At 53.5% G+C, this 23,909-nt stretch overlaps 1 protein-coding gene across 8 annotated transcripts in view; it reads right to left on the bottom strand.

Moving 5' to 3' along the window:
* Positions 1–5,216: 5,216 nt before the first annotated feature.
* The window catches only part of POU2F2 (POU class 2 homeobox 2), a 54,181-nt gene continuing 35,488 nt past the window's right edge, over positions 5,217–23,909 (bottom strand). For 3 of the 8 annotated variants that reach the window (XM_021003768.2, XM_021003765.2, XM_078145894.1), the window contains exons 2-15: positions 19,256–19,321; positions 19,125–19,159; positions 18,976–19,032; positions 17,323–17,469; positions 14,349–14,454; positions 13,403–13,494; positions 11,628–11,789; positions 11,138–11,279; positions 10,805–10,953; positions 10,521–10,706; positions 7,481–7,547; positions 7,042–7,243; positions 6,853–6,926; positions 5,217–5,952 (exon numbers count right to left, since the gene is read on the bottom strand). In XM_021003768.2, the coding sequence (XP_020859427.1) occupies positions 5,603–5,952; positions 6,853–6,926; positions 7,042–7,243; positions 7,481–7,547; positions 10,521–10,706; positions 10,805–10,953; positions 11,138–11,279; positions 11,628–11,789; positions 13,403–13,494; positions 14,349–14,454; positions 17,323–17,469; positions 18,976–19,032; positions 19,125–19,159; positions 19,256–19,313 (1,827 nt within the window). In that variant the 5' untranslated portion in view covers positions 19,314–19,321 and the 3' untranslated portion in view covers positions 5,217–5,602. Of the gene's footprint in view, positions 5,953–6,852; positions 6,927–7,037; positions 7,244–7,480; positions 7,548–10,520; positions 10,707–10,804; positions 10,954–11,137; positions 11,280–11,627; positions 11,790–13,402; positions 13,495–14,348; positions 14,455–16,431; positions 16,669–17,322; positions 17,470–18,975; positions 19,033–19,124; positions 19,160–19,255; positions 19,322–19,433; positions 19,755–23,909 lie in introns of those variants that run through there. The other 5 variants (XM_021003770.2, XM_021003767.2, XM_078145895.1 and 2 more) reach the window with 5 other exon arrangements.

The following is a 23,909-nucleotide window of genomic DNA, read 5'->3' as shown; positions in this document are numbered from 1 at the left end:
CTCCCCCCAAAGCTTTGCTAGATCCAGCTGTAGTAATGAAGGCTTTGGGGCACGGGAAAGCTCAGAGAATGTGTGGTGGGTCATCAAGAGGCAAGACTCCTCATGATAAGCAGAACTAAAGGACAGGAAGCCCCCCTTGGGCTTGTGAATGGATAGTCTCCCAATGAGCTGAGTCCCAGTTGGGGATCCCAAATGAGGGATCGATTAGCGTTTAAATGGCACCTTCTCTCCCATCCTCTCTTTTCCCACCATTAATAGCCTGCCCTCCTTCCCCCTCCCTAAATAGACAGAACCAGGGGGCAAAGGGGAACAGGCATCATTTCTCTCTGTACAATCTTTAATTTTTTTGTCGTTGTTCAGATGAATGACACATTCAAGTTACAAAATTGGGCCTTAAAAGAAGCACATCGTACAATGAACAAGCAGATTGAATTTAACACTGAAACGCTAATCCGCTACCACGAGAAGAGAGACAGGGAAAGGGGGTGGGGGAGTGGGGTGTGGGAAGGGCTTACAGACACGGGGTGGGATGACCAAGGGAGCAGGAGGGGACATGGGCAGGGGTCGGGCCATGGGTCTGTCTCCCTTCTACATACAGCCTGCCTCCCACTTCATGAATATATAGTGGTCATTCATGTTGGTAGGTGAGAAAGGGCCCTTGATGGGCTAGACAATCCTGGGCTTTGCAGGAGAGGATGACCCCTGGGATGGGCTCAAATAATCCCAGTCTGTACAAGGCATGGGCTGCCATCAATGCAATTGGTTTTGTGAGATCAGGCTTCATCCTAGTGCAGACCTGAGCTCAGGATGGATAGGACTGGCAGCAGTATGGTGACCGGCTGGCCAGTGGGCCAAGTCTACTCCTCTGCCCCTGTGCCCTACCATCTACAAATCTAGCCACTTGGAGGAAAGGGAGAAAAACCTAGCCCTTCCCAATGGCCCAGAAATACCTCCCCTCACCATAGGTAAAGGAGATTCCAACGCCCATGTCAACCTGACAGGACACACAAATAAATAAATAAATACAGGGCCCCTGGGGTAGGAGAAGAGGTGGGTGAGGAGGAGGGAGGGAAAGAGGGAAAGGTGAAGGGGAGTCACAGACACAGTAAATAGTTGTCTCCATCCCCAGCGACGTTTCTCTGGAAATTTTTTTCTCCCTTTTTTTTTTTAAACCAGGAGCTAAAATTTCAAGGACAAATAGTTAAAAATATACATTATTTATTTTTTTCCCCTTCTGTTGTCTTTTCGCTGTCTTTGATGTCTTGTTCTGGAGACTGCTGAGGTCAAAGTTCAAGCCACGCCAAGGGACTGTGGCTTAGGATTAGTTTCCTTTTTTTAATTATCATTTTTATATTTTTTTCGCTTTTTTCTGACGTATAAAAAGGTAGCGGAGTTGTCTGGGTTTTTTTTTTGGTTTTTGGGTTTTTTTTTTGGTTTTTGTGTTTTTTTTTTTAATTGTTAAAATCTTTGGTTTGGTTTTTGGTTTGTTCTCGTGGAGGCCTTGTCTCTCTGCACTGGGGCCCGGGCCCACAGGTCTCTGTCTCTCCGTCTCTCACACTCTCTCAGTCTCTCAAGCTTTGGGCAGGAGCGTCAGGCCGGGGATGAGGATCTGGCTTCTCAGGAGGGCAGAAGGTGCCAGCTGGGGCAGGGCTCTCCCTCAGCCAGCCAGCACCCTTCACTCCACTTTCCCTAAAGTCCACCTCAGCTGTCCTGGCTTAGAAACTGACATCACCTTCCACCTCCCGACCCTTGCCATCCCTTCTTGTCACGGTGGGGGAGGGGGCTCTGTGAAGACTTTGGTATCTGGACTCAGTCCCCTGTCTGAACTCTACCCGTCCTGGGTTGGGGGCTGGTGAGGGTTGTGATGGCCCAAAGAAGAGGGTGAGCCTCTTGCACAGTCACCCTGCCCCCACCCCCAGCCTCTGCCTTCCCCCTTCCCTCCAGGAGATCACAGAGAAAGGTGGTTTGGTTGGGGGAGGGGATGATTTTTGGCACAGTTAGAGGGCCCGCCACATGGCTGGACCCCATCTCTGCCCTCACCTGAAAGGGGGGGGAGAGGAGAGGCCAGAAGAGAGGGGATTCCCCTTTCTCCTTTCTTCGGTTCACCCACCCATCCCACCCCCTCTCTCCACCCCAAACCTCCCCCCACCCCAACATCTAACCTACTCCCAAACCCCCAGGGTCTCCCCCTCCCTAACCCCCCACCCCCCACAAAAAAAATCCCAGTCTCCCCGATTCTCTCTCGCTCACACACAGACACACGGGCACAGGCCCCCTGCGCAAATCACAAAATCAAAAGGATGAGATAGTTTTGCTTCCCGGAGTCGGGGTGAGGGGGACAGGAGTGGAAGGGGCAGGAGAAGGGGAAGGGGTAGCATGTAGCTACCACCCCCAAGCCTTCCATGGCCTGGCCCTCAGTCCCTGACCTCCCTCTTGCTGCCCCCCCCCACCCCCACTCCCCAGCCGGCCCCCTACGCCGACGATATTTGGTTTCTCTTAACATTAAAGTTCTATGAGGTATTTGGTGCCTTATCTCCAGTCCTGGGGGGAGGGGGGGCCCAGGGGGGAGACCTGGGGCTCACCTGCCCCTCCCTCCCCTACCCCTTCCCAAAATATTTGGTTTCACAGCTGTAGTTAAAGCTTGGGAGTTTGTGGGTTGGGTTTTTTGTTTGTGTTTTCTTAATCCCCCGAGAATTTTTTTTTTCCTTCTCGCCCGGAAGTTGAGTGAAGATGCGGAGAGGTGCCACAGGAGGACCCTCCTTCCCAACTGCCCTGAGGCAGGGGCTATGGCCCGGCCATGTCTTCCGTCTCCTTCGTTCTCCATCCATCCATGTCCCCCACTGCCCCCAGCAGCCAAGGCAGGGGAGGTACCTGGGGAGCACGGGCCCAGGATGGGCAGGAAGGAGATGTGGAGGCGAGGATGGTGAGTCCAGCAGGGGGGTTCCAGTTTGGTTTTGGTTTGGTTTTTTTGGTCTAGATTCAAAGTTTTTGTTTGTTTTCCAGAGATTTGGAGCGTTCTCAGCAATGCCCTCTGTAGATTTTGTCCATGGTTTTTCTTTTTCCCTTTCGTTTGTTACGTTCTGTCATCCCTGTCCAGGCGAGTAGCCCTTAGCCCCATTTCCCCCAGGCCCCTTCAGGGGCTCACACATTCTCATCCTGGTCCCAGTCCCCCTCCTGTCTCTCTCTGTCTCGGAAACGAAAGCAGAAACACTTGGCCGTAGGGAGAAGGTGGGGAATCCAGTCCTGTGGAGAGGTGTACATTCTGCTGGGGAACCAGCAGTGGGGGGGGGGCATCTACAGCTTCCCTCGAACCTGGAGAACTGGAGGGTCTCCGTCCTTCCCAAGATGAGGCTTCCTGGGATGGGGATCCTACAGAGGATGCTCCACAGGCTCCCACAGTCCGGGGAGAGACAGAGAGGCGGGCACAGGCTGGCACGGTCTGAACTGCTCTGTACCTTCCTCCAGAGGCAGGTTGAGATGAGGGCTGGGGAGGGAATCAAAACACCAGAGTCCCAGGCACCTGGGACAGGTGCATGAGACTCAGTCCATCTCTCCTCTTGTGTCCAGCAGGAAGAGGAGTATCCAGGTGGACGCCACCTCTCATCCAGGGGTCTCTCTCTACTGCCCGATGCAGCAAAGGTGCCAGCCCCTGCCAACGGAGGGTGGGCTCTCACACCAATGGCTCACTTCCTACCCAGCAACACTTTGGTTTGAGGAAGGAGAGAAAGAAAAGGGAAGGAGAGAGGGGAAGAAAGACCAGTCAGAACCAACAGGGGGCCTTCAAAGGAGGATCCAAGCCACCCCCAAATTGTTGTTTCTTCATAGATTCCTTTCATGGTTTTCTGCCGTACATCTAAAGCTTTGTTCAGTTGATTTTGTGGGGGAGGGCACAGCAGTCTGGGCAAGAGGGGGGCTCCCTCTGGGTCCTGGCCTTGACATCCTCCCATCCTGCCCCAGCCCATCCTTCCTGGGCAAGAGGCCATCTCTTCCCCTCCCTCCCAACCCCCATAGAGGTCCATGAGGTATTTGTGACGAGAAAGAAGTATCTATTCGTCTGTCCATCCGGTGCGGAGGCTGAAGGCCCTCACCATCACTCTGGAGGCCCTATGCTTCCCTCCCGGCTCCTCCAGTGTCTTCTCTTAAGAGTAGTCTTAGTACTCTTCTTCTTTCCCTTAAATATATATATCTATAGATTTTTCTATTTAAAAATTTTTTTTTCAGTTTTATTTTTTTGTGGTACTTTTTTTTCTTTTTTTCTTCTTTTTTTTCCTTTTTTTTCTTTTTGGTTCAAGACATGGCCGGCAGAGGGACAACCCTGACGGCAGTGTTCCCACAGGCCTCTGTCATCTAGATACATCCCAGTGCCCACAGGGAGCCACTGAGCGGACAATGGTGGCATCCCCCTCCCCCAACTCAGACCCTGATTCTGGGAGTGGCCATCTTGAGGTTGGAGGTGGGGGGTGGGGATGGGGTGGGGGTTGGAGGAGTGGGACATCTTCCTGTGTGTAGTGGGTGGGCAGGGGCGAGGGAACGATTTTTTGGTTTTTCTGGATAATGTAAAAGCATGAACAATCCCACGGATAGGCACTGGAATATGAGTTTGGTTTTTTTTGTGGGTTTTTTTTTTTGTTTTTTTAGAGATGAGGGAGAGGGATGGGGAAGCTGGCAGACAGGAATGAGCAAGAGCTGGGGCTGCCCTGCTCCCACGTGCTCTGCCATGCCCCCACCCAGACCTCACTCCCTAAGCACGGAACCAGAGGGGCCAGGGGAGCCCAGGAGATGGGATTCACGCAGCCAAATGGCCGGACCCCCACGCCAAAGAAGGAGATGGGGAGAGGCTAAGGGGGGGGGGGGGGGAGAGAGAGAGGTCTCCAGTCTCCCCCCCCTTCCCTTTTACTCTCCGTTTAAAAAAAAAAAGGCAGTTAAAACAAGTCCCCCCACCACCCCCAGGCCGGGAGAGGGGATGGGGGACACATTCGGGGGAGCACAACGAACGCGCCCAGTTCTATACAGGCCTTTGGATGAAGCTACCGGCTATTTGGTGTGAGGTTTCTCGGGCCCTGTCTCTTTTGGTTTCTGGAAAAGAAAAATCCACAGTTGTTCCCTCCCCTGGTCCCCCGCCCCACCCCCACCTTCCTCCCCCACCCTCCGGGGACCGACACGTTCTCCTTTTCCACTGGGTAGAGGAGGGCCGCAGAGCCCCCAGCCGTCGGCTACTAGAGGGAGCCCCGGCGGAGGCGTCTGGTCTCCGCGGAGCGGGGAGACGCGCTGATTTGGTGTTATAGCGGTGAGCGGTGAGCGCACTGAGGTCTGGCTCTGGACTGGGTTTTTTTGGTTTCGTTTTTTGGTTTCTTCTGTTCGCCCCGGCTCATTCTGGGCGGCTGGTTATGTCTGTTTCTATTTGGCTTTACTTTATTTTTTGTTTGGTTTTTTCTTTCTGGGGGTATTTTTTTTTTTTGGTGTTTCCTCCACTCTCTTTCTCCAGCTCCCGGACCCTCACCTCAATCCCCCGCCGCTGTCCCCCTACCACCAGCTTCCCCAACTGAGGAGACCAGAGGTGGGCGAGGGTGGAGGGTGGCAGGGAAAGGCAGAGGGGGTGTCTTCATTCCGATTTGGCCCCTGCCTCAGGCCCTCCGGGGGTCTGTGCTGCTGTCTCGATGCAAGAGGAGGAGGAAGAGGAGGAAGAAGAGGAGGAGGAGGAGGAGGAGGAAGAGGAAGAGGAGGAGGAGAGGCCTGGGGACTTGGTGGAGATCGAGGCTGCCACAGCGGCTGCTGCAGCTGATACAAGGCCCACCCCTGGAGGGGCGCTGAGTAGTGGCAGCCCGGCATGGTTCAGGAAGAGTGGTGAGGTCACGATGCCTGGGCTCCCTGGGGCGCCCCCAGCTGCCCCCAGCACCAGGTTCCCGCTGGCATCAAGGCTGGTAAGGGGGAGAGTTCCACCAGAGGCCAGGGCTGGAGAGACAGAGAGAGAAAGAGAGAGGGAAGGTGGGACTGGAGATGGAGGGGGACACCCGCAGGCCAAGCCAGATCTCTTGTCCTCTCAGAGTATGAATTTCTCCATCTTTATAGTTAGGTGGAATGACCTCCTCGGTCCTTCCTGGCTCTGCTGTTTTATTTTCTAAGGCCCCTCCCAGCCCAGACATTCCCTGTTCTAAGGACCCTCCCACCTCTGACTTTCCCTGTTCTAAGGACCCTCCCACCTCTGACCTTCCCTGTTCTAAGGCCCTTCCCAGCCCTGACACTCTTTGTTCTAAGGCCTCTCCCAGCTCTGCAGTACTCTGTTCTAGGGTCCCTCCCATCTCTGGCACTCTGTTTCACGTTCTAAGACTCTTTCTAGTTCCAATAAATATTCTGAAGAACTGAGCAGTTCCACTTGGGATCCCCCAGAACAGAGAAGCCATTCTCCCACCTGGGCTATTTTCCCTCACCTGGAGGTCACTTTGAGTGCTTTTCTCTAGCAGACCCCGCTCGCTGCCTTTCCCCTCCCTAGAACCATCTTCCTCACATCTGGAGGCACCTATCCTCCTTCCACAAAATTAGAACAGTGAGATGGAGTAATGCAATGAACGAGGGATGGGGCAGGGAGTGATGCCCAGGGGCTGCTGAGGGAGACAGGGAGGGTTGAGCTGAGCCTGAGGGTGAGGACATCCCCAAACCCAAGTGTCAGCGCTGGAAGCTTTCTCACACACACACACACACACACACACACACACACACACACACACACTGCCCATCACAGAAGCAGTTACAGGCATGCAGATGAGTCCAGCAAAAGCCCCCCTGATGTCCTTCGAAAGCATGGATGGGGTGATGGCAGAGGGGACAAAGGGAGTGTGATGTAAGGTGACGCACCTTGTATGGTGGCCAAAGGGTTGTTACCCATGAGAGCCGGACTCAACCCCGAGCTCAGCCCCACCATTGTGCTTCTAGAAGAGGCAAAGCAGACGGGTTAGTGGGGGGAGGCAGGGGGTTAGCAGGAGCAGGGGTACGGCCTCTCGAAGCAGTAACGGCTGGCTTGCCCTCCCTGGGCCCCAGACTTACCCTGTGCTGGGGTTCAGGCCTGACAGGCCGATGGCCGTGTGGCTGCCTTGGGGGCTGGGATTTGTGCTGTTGGTGGTGGCAGGGGGTGGGGGGGTGATGGAGGGGATAGAGTTGAGGGGGGTCACGGCCCCACTCCCACTGCTGCCCCCTCCAGCTGTCCGACTGGGGTGGAGGGTCCCCACAGCTGAGGACAAGGTAGTAACTAGGAGAGATAATGACAGAAGCACTGAGTGCCAGAGCCAAGGAGCACTGAAAGGAGCCTTCTCCCCTCTCTTACAGTGGAAAAAAAATTCAGGCTGAGAAGGGAGTTGTCCAAGGTCCCCTGGCAAGCCAGTGAGTGCCGAGAGAGGTTTGCCCCTCCCTCCCACGCCTTCCCTCATCCCCTAACTTAAGTCCCAAAGACCGCCCTGTACCTCTTTTCTTGCACACAAGGACTGACCTGTTGTGCTCAGACTGCTGGAAGCCGGGGACAGTGGCAGGGTCCCCCCAGCCCCCTGAGGTGTCACCTGGAGAGACAAGGAAGAAAGTACCTCAGGATGTCATTCCCACGCGGGCATACCACACCAAGATGGACTGCCCGCATACTCCAGAGACCCAGACTAGACCGGGGAGCATGAGGAAAGAAGAGGCCAGGGCATGACAAACATACATGTGTGTGCCTGTATGTACGCATAGGCATATGCTTGCATATTATGTGTGTATGTATGTATATTGTGTGTGTGTGCATGTGTATATTATGCCACATCTAATCTTCAGTAATAGGTATCTCAGAATTCTAGAAACACAGTTACAGATGAAAGGCACCCTCAAGACAGCTCCTTTCATTTGGCAAATGGGGAAACTGAGGCTGAGACAGGGGAAATATCTCTTCCAAGATCCCACAATAAATTTGGTGCTTAACCTAAAGGAATGAATAATGTCCAACATTCAACTGTTATCCCATACAAGGCCCCCCAGACTGATCCTGTTAATTCTGTAATAATGGTTTTCATGTAGGTTTTTTCAACCAGGTCACTTGTCATTTCACATGAGGCGTCAATACAATCACAAAGTTGAGGGTGTGAATACTGTCTGGTAGCTTTCTTTTGGAAACACTCCTAGCCTGGGAGGCGGGAGACCTGCATTATGGTCACACTTGGGCTCCAATCTGATATGGAACCTGAGGGAAATCTCCCACCCCATCCCTGCCCCCAGCCTAAGATTTCTCCTTCGGTAAAACAAGAATCCCTCCCAGCTCTGAAGTGTATGGAGTGCTGGACCTGGAGTCAAGAGAATCTGAGTTCAAATCTGGCCTCAGACACGTCCTAGCTGTATGACCCTGGGCAAGTCACTTCACCCTGTTTGCCTCGGTTTCCTCATCTGTAAAATAAGCTGGAGAAGGAAAGGGCAAACCACTCCAGTATCTTTGCCCAGAAAACCCCAAATGGGGTCACAAGAGTAGGTCACAACTGAACAACAATCATTGAACATTTTTAGACAGCTTTTCTGGCAAGTGTCACATATTTGTTGGTTAAACTTGGAGATGGCTGCCTGGGAATGCTTGACGTCACGGAAGATCTACGGTGCAAACTGAATGGAATCCCCTCTTGCAAACAATAACGGAGCCCTGGGCTTAAAAGAACTCAGCAGCGGAGTCTTCAAAAAGGGACACATCTTTGTGCCAATCAAAGAATTACTTCACTGGGCACTAACCTAGATGTTCACACAGATTCGATTTTGTTTAAATCAGGTCATAGGTGTAAGTTAGTATTAGGTTCTGAGATCCCTAAGAGAAAGGTCTGGAGCTTTCTCAATATGTCTTCTCAATTCTCAGGGCAGAATAAGAGCTCAGGGAATAAGAGAAGGGATGGAACGGAAAGGATGGATGGATGGACAGAAGAACAGAGGGATGGATGGATGGATGGATGGATGGATGGATGGATGAAGGGAGGGGTGGAGGGATTAGTGGATCGGGGACGGAGGGATGGGGAGAGATAGAGGGATGGGTGGAGGAAGAGGGATGGACGGATGTTTCTTGGAGGCTCTGTTAGTAAGCTGAGAGCTGGAGGAGATGGGGTATAGGAGAGGGGACAACCCCTTATTGTGTTCTAGCAAGGTCGCCACCATGTCAGGTCCTTTAAAATGTGAAGAAATGCTACCAGATCGCCACCCCATCTCTAGCTCAGCTGTAGCCAAGCTTCAGCCTCGTGTGTCACTGTGAGTCTGTGCCCTGTGGTTCATACCTTGTCATCTTTCCTCTGCACTATTTCAGCTGCCTCTTCTTGGTGTTTGGGCCTGCAGGCTCTACCCTTTCCCACCCATCATCCACACAGCTGCTGAATTCAAAGTCTTAAAACAAAGTTCTGGGGCAGCCAGGTGGCTCAGTGGATACAGCACCAGCCCTGGAGTCAGCAGGACCTGAGTTCAAATCTAGCCTTAGACTCCTGACACTTACTGTGTGACTGTGGGCAAGTCACAACCCCAATTGCCTCGGGGGAAAAAACCCCACACAGTTCTAACTGCATTACTGCCCTGCTCGCAAATCTTCAGTGGCTCTCTAATGCCTTTGGGGTAAATGCCTAGCCCCAAACTCCACAGCTCCACATTGAATGCCCCTCAAAATCTGGTGCCCACCTAGCTTTTCATACTTATTTCTTATCACTCTCCTTCATGAAATGGACATTCCAGACAAACTGGCTTAACACCCGGTCCCCTCACTTGACTTCTCATCTTCAGCCCTTGTAACCTTGTACAAGCTATTCCCCTTCCTTGAATGCAATGCATTTCCTCCTCTCCCTTGAGAATTCCTAACTGTCCTTCAGGAAGACCCGAGTTCAAATCCAGCCTCAGACACTTACTGACTATGTGACCCTGGGCAAGTCACTTCTCCCTATTTGCCTCAGTTTCCTCATCTGTAAAATGAGCTGGAGAAGGAAGTGGCAAACCACTCCAGGATCTCTGACAAGAAAACACCAAATGGGGTCATGGAGAGCTGGACGTGACTGAAACTCAGCAAGAAGAACCACCTTTCTTTGAGGCCACTGCCTACGGGAAACTTCTTAATCCACCCCCCCACACACACACACACACATACACACACCTCATGAGTGCACTCTCCCATCTCAGATCTGTATATACTCCAGGGTAGAATGTAATCCCCTTTAAGGTTTGCTTTTTATCTTTGCATTCGGGAAGGTGCCTGTCATATGTCAGGAACTTAATAAATGCGTGTGTTTGGCGTGGCCACAAGCGTGCCTTGATGTGACTGCTTGTAGATGATCACTAGTGCCTCGAGGAGGCCATATGGTTGGAAGAAAAGAGCTCTGGCCCTGGGTTCGGATCCTGCCTCTAACAATGGCTATCTGTGTGACCTTGGGAAAGTCATTTCTCCCTCTGGGCCTCAGTTTCGTCATCTGTAAAATGAAGGGGTTGGGCCAGATGGCCTCTGAAATACTTTGCAGGTGGAGCTCTACGATCCAGGGGGAGGGGGAGCACAGTACCCCAGGCCCGAGGTGGGGGCTGTAGGCCGCTGGCTTGCCCGGGCTGGGCAGCATGGGGGCAGCGCTGCACGGGTTAATTCTCTTCTCCTTTTGACGCCGGTTGCAGAACCAGACACGGATCACCTCCTTCTCCATGTGCAGCTGCTCTGCGATCAGCAGGATCTCCTCTGAGGTAGGCTTCTGATTCTGGGGGGCAGAGAGGCTAGAGGTCAGCGGCAGCCCCGACAGCCCGGGGGGAGCAGGACAAGGCGGGAGGGAGTGGGGAGGTGGGCAGGTCTCCTCACCGCTAGAAAGCTCTTCTCTAAGGCGAAGCGGACGTTCGTCTCAATACTCGTCCTCTTCTTGCGTCGCCGGCCCGGGAGCCCATCGAAGCCCAGGCTGGGGCTGGTCAGCTGGTTAGGACTGGGCAGGCTGGAGTCCACCGACATGGTCTCTGTCCCGGGGGAGGCAGCGTCAGAGGACTCCGCCAGGCTGGCCTGCCCTCTGTCTCTAGGCTTCCTCCCCTGGTTCGCCAGCGCTCTTCCCTCCGCCTCCCTCAGCACCCTGGACAGCGGCGGCCAGGCAGGCTCCGGGCCGCGCTTCTTCTACAGCAGCCGCCCCTGACCCTGAACACCCACCTGCATCATTGAGCCACTTTTCCAAAAGGGGCTTCAGTTTGCACATGTTCTTAAAGCTTAGGTTGAGCGCCTCGAAGCGCGAGATGGTTGTCTGGCTGAAGTCGTTGCCATATAACTTGCCCATGGCCAGCCCCACGTCGCCCTGGAGAGGAGGGAGAGCGGGGTCTAGCGGTCCGCCCCGGCGCAGCACGGGACTCTTCTCCGCGGTGGCCATCTCCCCACACCCCCTCGGCCCTGACTTCACGTTTCCTGTCCCCTCCCCAGGCTCTCTCACTGGACTCCTACAAAAGGATCAACTTGTTGAGCGTGGGGTATGGGCTGCGAAAGGCGCTTTGTACACGGTACAGGGCTCTGAAAACTGTCTCGGGCTTTAAATTCTGGGAGGTAAACCACACCGGACTCGGTGGGCTTCCCGAGGGCTCTGCACGTAGCGCAGACAGCTTCATCAAAGGGCCCCCCTTTCCCCCGGCCCCGCTGCTCAGCCCCAGACCTGAGTGAAACCCAGCTTGATTCTCCTCTGTTTGAAGGTGCGAGCGAATTGCTCCAGCTCTTCTAGGTCGCTGGGCTCCTCAGGGTGGGAGGGTGGCTCCAGGCATTTGGTCGGCTGCGAGTGCGAGAGGTGCGGATCGGGCAGCGGGGGTCGGGTCACTGCCTGAGGGAAGGAAGGCCGGGGGGGGGGGTCTGGGGTCTCCAGAGGCTCTCTTGCCCTTTACTCGGCTGCTCATGCAGCTCTCTGACTTAAGACATCACCCCATGTCCTCATCTTCAGCCTCTCCCATCTTTTCCCTCAAGGCATCTTCCTTGACCAACCCAACCCTCTCCTGATCACCCTCTGAGCACTGGGCACTCACACATAACTTATAGGTTATATATCTTAATATCAATATCAAAATCAGTAGATTATATTATCTTAATATCAATATCAAAATCAATAGATTATACTATCCTCTTAATGCCATCATAAAAATTAATAGATTATATTATCCTCTTAATATCAACATCAAAATCAATAGATTATACTGTCCTCTTAATGTCAACATCAAAATCAATAGATTATATTATCTTAATATCAACACCAAAATCAATAGATTATATTAACTTAATATCAACATCAAAATCAATAGATTATATTATCCTCTTAATATCAACATCAAAATCAGTAAATCATATTATCATCTTAATATCTATATCTAAATCAATAGATTATATTATCCTCTTAATATCAACATCAAAATCAGTAGGTATTATCTTCTTAATATCAACATCAAATCAATATATTATCCTCTTAATAGCAACATCCAAATCAGTAAATCATATGATCATCTTAATATCAATATCAAAATCAATAGGTTATATTATCATCTTTAGTTTGTAAAGCCTGTGGAACATGGGAATTAAAAAATCCAGCACTGGAATCCTAGCTCTTGGGAGTAGCCTGTCTATACTGCTCGTGTGACCTTGGGTAAGTCCCTTTCCTTCTCTCCCCCTCAGTTTTCTAATCTACAAAAGAGGTGAATAATTTTCACCTGGCTTCATGGGGATGTTATTAGGAATAGGAATAATGATAACTCCAATTTCTATTCAGCAACCCTGGGAGGCACATGGTGCACCTGCTCTTACACCCATTTTGCAGATGAGGGAAGGAAAGCACCCAAGTTCATACAACAACGCAGACTCAAGGCTGGGATCTTATGAAATCGTGGGTGGAACAGCACGTTCTGAGCCTCAGACAATCTAGAAGTTAGGGTGCTCCAAGGCCTTGAGCATTTGTCACTTGGTGAGTGGGAGGGCCCTGATTCCCTCCCCAGCTCAGGAGCCGGCCCTTAAACTCATCGCCCTGTGACTGCCCCTGTGGGGGGCCTCTCTACACTTGTCCTTGGATGGTGGCCCATCAAGGGGCCCACACTGAAGCCCTTCCAGCCTGTTGGAGCTGACCAGATGGCACACACTCAGCTGCCAGAGCTAGGCTCACTCTCATACCACCAGCAGGCATCAGAGGGAGCCGCCAACTGGAAAGCCTCATTCTCATCTACCCAAGAGCCTGGAACCAGGAAAGCTGCCATCCTTTTAATTAGCAGCAAAGAGATTGCTGCACTGTCTTGGGCACACACACACTTGCCCTCTCTTCCTCTCAGCTGGGAATAGAGGTCCCTCCCTTTCCTGGACCTGCTCTGTGGCTAGGTGACTAGGGGAGCTGACTGAGCCTCTTTGCTCCTGGAACAGACCCCAGGTCATTTGGCTTTTCTTAAAGGGGGAGCTGCTTACCTGTGTAGGGAGCCCAGCCCGGGGCTGGGAGGTCAGGAGGGCTCCCTGGCTTTGCTGAGGTAGCTGGAACAGATTTGGTGTTGGGAGCAGGCCTGAGGGAGACAGTACAAATGTCGGTGGGGAAAGAGAGCCTCAGGGGGATGCAGCCCCCTGACTCATCACGCCCTAACTAGACTTGACCTCAGAGTTTCTGCAGACATAGGGAAGGATCTTTGCCGTCGCATTACTGGGCACCAGCTAACGAATGCATGTCCCACCCCCGCCTCCTGCCAACATGTCCAGAGAGGGCTCCTGAGTTTAGATCTGACGCGATCCCCTTTAGATCCTGGGGAGCAGCAGGGTAAGGGGAAGTCCCAGGGAGGCAGATTCGACCAAAAGAAGAGCTTCCTGGCAAATGGTGGCTCCATTAATGAATCAACATCCCCCAAAAGGTAGTGAGCTCCCCATCCCTGGAGGTGTTCAGGTCATCCAGGGCTGGTTGGATGACTGCTTGTCCAGGATGTGGAGAAAGGCATTTCTGCCCACTCGAGGCAGAGCTAGATGCCCTCTGGGTCTCTCCTTGCTCTCCAAAGCTAGGATTCTAGCCATCTTTCCTTAAAGGAGGATCATGCTTGTTTTGGTGGGGCCCAGACAGCAGAAAGAGAATTAATGGGGAGAAGTTCCAGGAAAGCAAAATTTAACTTAGTATAACAAAGGAACTTCCCAACAGTTAAAGCTGTATGGAGAAGGAGTGGATGTTTTGGGAAGTAGTGAGCTCCCAGTCCCAGGAGATACAGCAGCAGAAGCTAGAGGCCGGTTTGTCAAGGATGTTATGGAAGAGATTTAGCTTCTGAAGCTGAGAGCGCCTAGGATTCCATTCCACAAGGTGGCACCAGAGAGCCACAGCAGTCCCACGGCACAGGCCGCGCCCCCGCCCCCACCCCTGCGGCTTCCGCAGGACTCTTACCTGGTTGCCCTTGTTGGGTTTGTGGCAACAGGAACTGTGCAGGTGACTGGAGGTGGTGCCCAGGAACAAGGACTAGCTGCTGGAGTTGAAGGAGCTGCTGGATGTCCTGGGGGTGGGGGTGGGAAAGATGCGCGAGGTGAGAGCCGGCCCACACCTGAGGGCCTGGCTAGCCCGGGGAGAGGGTGCCGGGCTGCCCAGGGGAACAAGAGCCTGGAGGAAGAGAGATGGCAGCACAGCCCACCCTCTCTAGGCCTCATTACCCTCTAACTGTAAAATGGGGAGGTGAAGGAGTGGGTTTCTAAGGGCCCTCCCAGCCCTGACATTCCCTGTTCTGAGGCCCCTCTCATCTCTGACATTCCCTATTCTAAGGGCCCTCCCATCTCTGACATTCCCTGCTCTGAGGCCCCTCCCAGCCCTGACCTTCCCTGTTCTGAGGCCCCTCTCATCTCTGACATTCCCTATTCTAAGGGCCCTCCCATCTCTGACATTCCCTGCTCTGAGGGCCCTCCCAGCCCCTCCCATCTCTGACATTCCCTGCTCTGAAGGCCCTCCCAGCCGCGACATTCCCTGCTCTGAGGCCCCTCCCAGCCTTGACGTTCCCTGTTCTAAGGGCCCTCCCGGCCCTGACGTTCCCTGTTCTAAGGGCCCTCCCAGCCCTGACATTCCCTGATCTGAGGGCCCTCCCAGCTCTGACCTTCCCTGCTCTGAGGCCCCTCTCATCTCTGACATTCCCTGCTCTGAGGCCCCTCCCAGCCCGACATTCCCTGCTCTGAGGCCCCTCCCAGCCTTGACGTTCCCTGTTCTAAGGGCCCTCCCAGCCCTGACATTCCCTGATCTGAGGGCCCTCCCAGCTCTGACCTTCCCTGCTCTGAGGCCCCTCTCATCTCTGACATTCCCTGCTCTGAGGCCTCTCCCAGCCCTGACATTCCCTGCTCTGAGGCCCCTTCCAGCCCCGACATTCCCTGCTCTGAGGCCCCTCCCAGCCCTGACATTCCCTGCTCTGAGGCCTCTCCCAGCCCTGACATTCCCTGTTCTAAGGGCCCTCCCAGCCCTGACATTCCCTGCTCTGAAGGCCCTCCCAGCCCTGACATTCCCTGCTCTGAGGCCCCTCTCATCTCTGACATTTCCTGTTCTGAGGCCCCTCCCATCTCTGACATTCCCTGCTCTGAGGCCCCTCCCATCTCTGACATTCCTGTTCTGAGGCCCCTCCCATCTCTGACATTCCCTGCTCAGAGGCCCTCCCAGCCCTGACATTCCCTGTTCTGAGGCCCCTCTCATCTCTGACATTCCCTGCTCTGAAGGCCCTCCCAGCCCTGACATTCCCTGTTCTGAGGCCCCTCCCATCTCTTACATTCCCTGCTCTGAGGCCCCTCCCAGCCTTGACATTCCCTGCTCTGAGGGCCCTCCCAGCCTTGACATTCCCTGTTCTAAGGGCCCTCCCAGATCTGTCAGTTTACGTTCCAGGTTCTGAGACTACTCCTAGCTCTGGCATTCTGGGTTCATGAATTGCAGATATTTAACCTAGAGAGGCTGTCACCACCACACCACACCATTATCATATCTGCAAAGCTCAGAAGGGCCATCCTGGGTCATCCAGAATAGATATGTTATGCTTGACCCGACCGAAGACTCTTGGGCTACAGTGGAAATTATCAAGAGGCAGATTCCAGCTCATGGAAGGACGGACTTTCTGAGTCTGACAGCTATGTCCTGGGGAGGCAGTGAGCTCCCCGTTCCTGGAGGTGTCCAGGTGGCCGCTGGTGTCCCTCCTAGGGAGCTACCTGCTTTGGCCAGGGTGGAGGGGTGGGGGGTGGGGGGAGAGAGATGGCCCTGGATGATGCCTGAGGCACCTTCTGCTCCAGGCTGTGAGTAGGTGGGCCCAGTTCTGGGAGATTAGCATAGCCAGATGAGCTGGAGGCAGCAAAGAAGAAAGCTCAGGGTGCAAGAAGAGCTGACCGGGAGGGATACCACGGGCCGCGGAGGGGAAGGGGTGTGCCGGGGTGCCCACGTCCCCTCCCGGCCCGTGCTGGCTGCTTCCGCGCTCGGCTCGCCCCGTCCAGGTTGTAGGTGTGCCCCGCCTTACCTGGGCCGTGAGCTGGATGGGCTGGGACAGGGTGAGCTGGGGGGTCGCCGGGGGCTGGCTGGCGGGTGGCTGCGGCGGCAGGTCACCTCCCCCAGCTGGGGCAGGGGGCTGCCCGGAGGCGGCAGCGGCTGCATTAGCGGCGGCAGCGGCGTTGGACTGCTGGACCGCGGCGGCCAGGAGCTGGGCCTGAGCCTGCTGCAGGAGGAGCTGCTGCTGGGTGGGCATCAGGGCCGTCAGCTGGGGTGAGGGGTGGCGGCCAGGCGGGGTCAAAGACAATGGGGGGGGCCGAGGAGTGAGATGATGGGGGTCGGGGGAGAAGACAAGGTGAGGAGGAGACGGAGTGGGGGCCAAGGAGTGAGATGATGGGTGTCACCAGACAAGACAGGGTTAGGAAAGAGTGACATGGGGGTGAGGGAGAAACGAGCAGCAGGTTAGTGACAGAGCTGGGGACCAGGCAGCCAAGCCGAAAAGAGCCGGGTGGAGTTAGCGTCAGAGGAAAGAAACAAACTCAGGTGGGCTGGGGACCAGCGCCCTCGGCTGTACCTGGGAGCCAAGTCTCCCTGGAGCTGTTTTCTGCACATGTGGGCAGTGGGAGAAAGAAGGGGCCACCCAGTTGGTTCTGGACTGTGGCTGCTCAGAGGAGAACTAAAACAGCTTCAGCTGAGGCCGGGTGAGGGCTTGGCAAGGACAAGAGGGCTCCCTCTGGTCCTGTTATGGCAAGACTCAAGAGGGCTTCATTTGCAGGGCCCCCTTAGAAAGAACCAGAGGGTCTAGAGCCTTTCCTTACAACATATGTGGAATAGCTAGGGTTCCGTTTCCCCTCATCTGGTGTTGTGGAGAGCTAGGCCCTGACCCCAAAGGTTCACCTGGAGCCCATCCTGGGTCACTTACCCCAGCCAGCTGCCCGCCAGCCAACATGAGCTGGGCCTGGGGTAGGTGGGGCTGGGATGGGGGTGGGGGCGGTGGGGCCACTGGGCCCGGGTCACTGCTGGAGTCTTCAGCTTTGATCTGCATGGGGAGAGAGGCAAGTTTGGGGTCCTGAAAAGGGAACCAATCATGGTGAAGAAAATTAGACACCTCTTCTTCTCCCCTTTGTAACAAAATAGCTATGATTTTAGACCCTGACACAAAGAAACCAGGTGGCTTCCATGGGACCACACAGCAGGAGCAGCGGCCAGGATGTCCCCCTGGCCGGCTCTGTGGGTGGCAACTGGCCTGGGCTGCCCCTTGGCCCAGCTCCGCCTCGGCCCTCAGCTGCCCGCCTCACAGTGCAACCCCAGCCTCTCCACTTCAGCTTATCTCGAGATTTCCTTATTACAAGCCTCTTTTCTCCCGCTTCCTCTCACAGTTGCCTCTCCTCTCCAGCCCCCTCCTCTCGCTCTTTGGAGGTCCATCAGACAGAGTACCATCTCTGCAGTAAGAAGCCCTGGGTTTGAATCTGGCTGTAGTGTGTACTGAGTTACTTAACCTCCCATATCCTCATCTGCAAAATGAGTCAGTGGGACAAGGTAACCCTTTTCTGAGGACCTATTCAGCTGTAAATGGCAGGTCCCCTGACCCTCAATCTCTGTCTTCCATTCTCCCCATCCCTCCCTGTCTCCTCCATATCTTCTCCCTAGCCTTCTCCTTTCTTTCTCTTCTCCCTTTCATGGGATTCTAGATCCATTACTGGACAGAGCAGGAAACTCAGAACTGGGGCCAGGCAGTGATTTGCCCCAGCTCACTCCAATAGTAGGGGGTCCGAGACTCTGGAGCTGCTGTTCTTTGCCCCTCTCCTTTCCTCATGTCTTCCTTTTCTCTAGTTCCTCTTTTTCTTCCTTTTTCTTCTCCATCTCTCCCTATCTCCACACAATCCAATTAGGGGAAAAAAAAAACCACAGGCGTGGGGACACAAAAAATAAAAATACCCCTCTCTCCTCTCAGGGACTTTCAGTGTGCAGGCCCAAGCCAGGCCCTTGGCCAGACAAGAACGCTCCCAGAAGAGGTTTCATGCACTAGAGGAAAACCACGCACCCATCTCTCCATCTCCTCTCTGTTCTCTCTCCATCGCCTCTCATCTCTCCTAGGTTTGTCAATTCTCTGCTTCCCTACTCTCTCCTCTCCCCCTCAGGTCCTTTCCACCCTCCCTACAGTCCTCCCCTCTCCCTCCTCCCCCAGCCTCTCCTTTGAGTGTTGTTGGGGTGAAGGGAGGGTCTGGAGGTGCTGAGAGTCAGGGCGAAGCCAGGGCCAGGCAGGGAAGTAGGGATGGGGGCTGGGCCCTCAGCTTCCTGTTGTTCATGCCCCGGGGCCCCAGGGGGGATTTCCCCAGTCAACCCCCCCCCTCAACCCCAGGGGAAGGGGAAGGAGATGGGATGAGTCATAAGTTTGGGGCAGGCGGGTGGGAAGGAGAAACTGCTTTGCTGATGCTCCAAAGCTGAGTGGCTCCCTCTGGGGGTTTCAGGACAAGCCGACCTCTAGCCCAGACCTCCCTTGCTCCCTCCAGATCCCACCTCACCCAGGTAATTTTCCCCACCATTCTCCAGGTATTACAAGTTCCACTCTCACCTTGGTGCTGGGACCCGTTGGGGACAAGGAAAATGAAGAGGCCTTATTTTGGGGGTTCTGAAAGGAGAGAGAAGGGAGGAAGAGGAGGTGAGTCTGGGATCTAGCTCCTCGTCAGGCCTGCTCCCTCTCAGCTAGCTCCCCTTCCTTACCTGATGGTTTGCATCTGGTCCATTGGTTTCTGTGTCTGCAAGGAGAAGGAAGGAAGAGCTAGGACCACCCCTGCCCTACTCCCACCTGGGGCTCCACCTTCTTCCCTTGTTGCCCAGAAAACCCTTCCTACCTGTGTGCTCTGACTGAGAGTCCAAACCTGGCTTCTCCGGCTCCAGGGGCTTAGACATTCTTATTTCTGCAGAGAGAAAAGGAAAAGGGGAGGCATTGTCACATCCCATGAGGAGGCTCCCGCTACCACCACCCCAGCTCTTGAGGACCAGGTCCATTTCAAGACCCTGCCATCCTACCCTGCATGGAAACTGGGGCTCACAGCTCTTCCTCAATGATAGAATGCTGTCAGAGCTGGCAGGGGACTTGGAAGTCATTTAGTCCAACACCTCTAGAGATGGGGAAACTGAGGGGCAGGGAGAGGAAGAAATGTCACAGAAGCATCTCAGTGGCCTAAGTGGGGCCAGGACCCTGCTCTAATGACTTCTATTCTGGGTTCCTGGCCTCTCAGTAGGAGAAGCCGGTTCCATCTAGCCTTTGAGCCAGAGCTGGGAAGGCCAGGTGCAGGGGATGTCTTGGCTCTGGCCTCTCTGATGGAGAGGCATCCGAAGGGAAGCTGAGCAGAGAAGGCAGTGGTCCTCCCCTGGGGCCTTGAGGGCCTCAGCACTCTGTCCCCCAGCAGGTTTCGGGTGAGACATGTTTTCCGCTGTGAGCAGCAAGGAGCGGGTGGTGGGATGGGGCTCTGGGGATTGGGGTGTATCAACAAGGCCATGCCTGTGATTCACCAGCCCTTGAAATGTTCGACAGCTTTGCCCTCAAGCTCTCACAGCCTCAGCCCTTCCCTCCAGCATCCAGGGAGCCCCCTGAGCCTCAGGCCAAAGGGCAAGCTCCTCCCGGCCTTGACCTTGCTCAATCAACTCAACCCTGAGCTTAGTTTTGATGCAAGTCTAACCCCAGATGCAAAAACTGGCCGTGGCTTCCAGCTAGAACAAAAATAATGGAACATAGAACATCTGAGTTGGGAGGACCCTTAGAACATGGAGTGTCAGAGTTGGAAGGACCCTTAGAACAGGGAATGTAAGGGCTGTGAGGGGCCTTAGAACAGGGAACGTCAGAGCTGGGAGAGGCCTTAGAACAGGGAAGGTCAAAGCTTAGAACAGGGAAAGTCAGAGGGGAGGGCCCTCAGAACAGGGAAGGTCAGGGCTGGGAGGGGCCTTAGAACAGGGAAGGTCAGGGCTGGAAGGAGCATCAGCAGTAACTATCTATTCAGAGGATCCTGGGTTTAGAGACAGAAGGGACCTTAATGGTCCTAGAGGATCCCCCTCATTTTACAGATGTACACCCTGTACCCTGAAGAAGTGAAAGTGATTTGTCAAGGTCACAGAGTTGAGATTTGAACCCAGACTCTCCAGCACCCCACTCTGCTCTACCATGCTGTCTCTCCCCAGTTAACAAATAGGGAAACTGAGGAACCCCTTATAAAATAGTTTTTTGACTTCAGACATGTATACCATAACATTTTAACCTTTCTGTATCCAACATTACTTTTTCTACGTCTAAGAAAAAAGCAAACAAACATTGGGTAATAACCAGGTAAGGGACGCCCTGCTTAAGCATCCTCAGAACATTAGAACTGGGAAAGATAATGGAGTCCAATCCCTCCATCCCAGCCCCTACTGATACCATGTTACGTAGGAGGAATGAGGTCCAGAGGGCCTCCATATCATCCAGTGAGTCAGAGGCAAAGCTGAGACTAGAACGTAGATCCCTGTTCAGCCAAACTTGTTTACTGCTCCATCACCCCCATACCACCTCGGATTCCAGGTCTGGCAAAAGCAAGAGTGGGACCTCCCACCCCCCACCCCCCAGCTCCTCAGAAACAAGTCAACATTAAACCGGGCTTCAGGACCTCCATCTGGACCTAACTCTCAATCCTGAATTAGTCAGCCATTCAATAAACAACAGATAAAGCGCTCACCGGGACTGTGTTGAGACCTAGAAATACAAAGTAGCCCCAAAGCAAAAACTGGTCCCCGCTCTCAAGAGGCTCACAAGTCTAATGGGTGTGTGGCCAGGGTGTGTGTGGGGCAGGGGGAGAACACAGATATTATTACTATGTAGAACAATCCTAGAGGAGCTGGGAATAGTTACCAGAGGGAAGGCACCAGAATTAAGGGGGAGAGGGAGAGGCTTCCTGTAGAAGATGGGATTTAGCTGACAGAAGGCTAGAGGGGGTGGGGGGTGGGGGGAGAGCATTCCAGGCACAGGGCACAGCCCTGGGAAATGACCAGAGTCAAGCGATGGAGGGTCTTGTTAGAGGAACAGCCAGGAGACCAAGTCACCGGGTGGAAGAATATGGGGGGGACTGAGGCTGGGGGTGTAAGAAGGCTGGAAAAGTGGGAGGGGGCCAGTTAGGAAAAGCTCTGAATGCCAGACAGAGCATTTAGCATTGGATCCTGGGGTTTACTGAGTGGGGGGAGGCAGGCATGATCAGAACCGCACTTTAGGAAAATTGCTTTGGTGGCTAAATGAGGATGAACTAGGTGAGGAGAGGCCAGAGTCGGCCAGCCCACCAGCAGCTAGTACAATAGTCCATATGCGCGGCATCTGCCCCAGGGGAGATAAGGGGGCGGATTGGAGAGATGCGGTGAAGATGAAATAGGCCTTGGCCACAGATTGGACATGGGGGCGGTGAGAGAGAGTGAGGGGTCCCGGAGGATTCCTGGCTTGTGAGCCTCAGGGACTGGGAGGATGGTGTCTTCTATAGTAATAGGGAAAGCGGGAGGACAACAGGGTAGGGGAAAAGACAATAAGTTCCGTTTTAGACATATTGAAGTTTAAAGAAGTCTCCTGGACCTCTAGCTGGAGATGTCTGAAAGGCAGTTAGAGACATGAGCTTGGAAGTCAGCAGAGAGATTGAGGCAGAAAAGGTAGGTTTTAGAATCATCAGCATGGAGATGGTAATTAAGTCCACGGGAGCTGATGAGATCTCCAAGTGAAATGGTGGAGGGAGAAGAGAAGAGGATAGAACTAGGGGGGACAGTGAGAGGGCTTGGTCCAGAGGAAGATCCAGCAAAGGAGACAGAGAGGGAAAGGGCAGAGAGGCAGGAGGAGAACCAGGGTGGGGGAGGGGAGAGACAGACAGACAGACGAGAGAGAGAGAGAGAGAGAGAGAGAGAGAGAGAGAGAGAAGACAAAGAGACAGAGAACAAGACACAGAGAGAGACAGAGACAGAGAAAGACAGACACAGAGATAGGTCCCTGAAAATCTAGAGAGAAGAGATTATCAAGGAGAGAGCGCCTGTAAGGCAAGGCAGAAGGGACACCTCTTCATGTCACACAAGGGTGAAGGCAGAGATGGTGGCAGAAGGCATCTGGGTGATGTGAGTGGAGGTGGAAGAGAGAAACGGGAGCTCACAGCAAATGGCCTCCATTTTTTCAGTGAAACATGAGGCAGCCCCATTCTCCCAAACCCATCCGACATTCCATTCTGTCTGAAGAATATGGAAACCTTTGGCCCCAACCCCAACTTCAATCTCAGCTTTGACTCTGCTCTCAGTCACAACACATTCCACGCTAGACAACTCAAACTTCAAGCCTAAACTGGTGGCTTTGCAATGCCCCACCCACATCCCCCCCCCCCCGTTAGTGCTCCTGGGGCCAAGCAGAATCAGTTTCACTCATCCCTTTTCCATGAGACAGCCCTTCGAAGACCTGAAGACGGCTAGATTATGTTCCCTGTCTTTCCCACCTCCCCACAATATTAGCCTTCTTTTCAGGCTAAGCATCCCCAATTCCTTCAATCACAGAGGGGCCCCGCCTCCTCCTACCTGTCCTCTTTGGGACACACCACAGCTCACTAATTTCCTTTCTAAAATGGGGCACCCAGAACTGAATACCGTCCACCAGGTACTCTCATGACATGGTAGAGGGAGTCCACAAAGCAAGACCATTACCTCCCTCAGCCTGAACAGAGGGGATCCCTCTGCAATGCACTCATTGCTTACCCTTATTGACTCACATATCTAATGGTTGACCCATGCTGTGTTGAGCTTGTGGCCCACTAAGACCCCCAGAATATTTTTCAGACAGGCTACTGTCTAACCAAATTTTCCTCAATTTGCAAAGTTGACTACTTGACTCCAAGAGTGGGCCTTTACATTTATTCCCCTTAAATTTCACCTTCTTAATTTCAGCAAACTTTTTCTAGTCTATTAAAATCTTTTTGTGGTTGTTTTTTTGTTTGTTTTTTGGTGAAGTAACTGGGGTTAAGTGACTTGCCCAGGGTCACACAGCTAGTAAGTGTCAAGTGTCTGAGGCCAGATTTGAACTCAGGTTCTTCTGACTCCAAGGCCAGAGTTCTATCCACTGTGAGCTGCTCTTACTAAAAAAAATTTTTGTACGCTACCTGCATCATTCGGCAGGTTATTAGCTCTCCATCCCAACTTTGTGATATGCGGCCTGCAAGTCCTGCTCTCAAACTCCAACCCCGACCTTGCTCCCACACCATTGACCCAAATTTAAACCAGCTCTGATATCAGTGCCAATCATGGCCTGAATTCTGATCCAATCTCTAATCCCAACCTCAGTCTAACTCTGACCACATCTCTAACCCAAGAGCCAAATTCTTCATGAGACCTAACCCAGTCCCCATGTAGACCCTGACCTCGATACTCATCCTGACCCCAACTCTGAGCCTACACAGGATGCCAACTCTAACCTGAATGTTTAGCCTGGGAGAGGGGAAGACTCAGTAGAGTCAGGAATCGTCATTC

The sequence above is a fragment of the Phascolarctos cinereus genome, unplaced genomic scaffold (assembly GCF_003287225.1).
Source record: "Phascolarctos cinereus isolate Bilbo 61053 unplaced genomic scaffold, phaCin_HiC Scaffold_726;HRSCAF=1367, whole genome shotgun sequence".
Lineage (NCBI taxonomy): Eukaryota > Metazoa > Chordata > Mammalia > Diprotodontia > Phascolarctidae > Phascolarctos > Phascolarctos cinereus.
The sequence above is the reverse complement of the archived record's forward strand: the minus strand, read 5'-3'. Positions and strand labels throughout refer to the sequence as shown.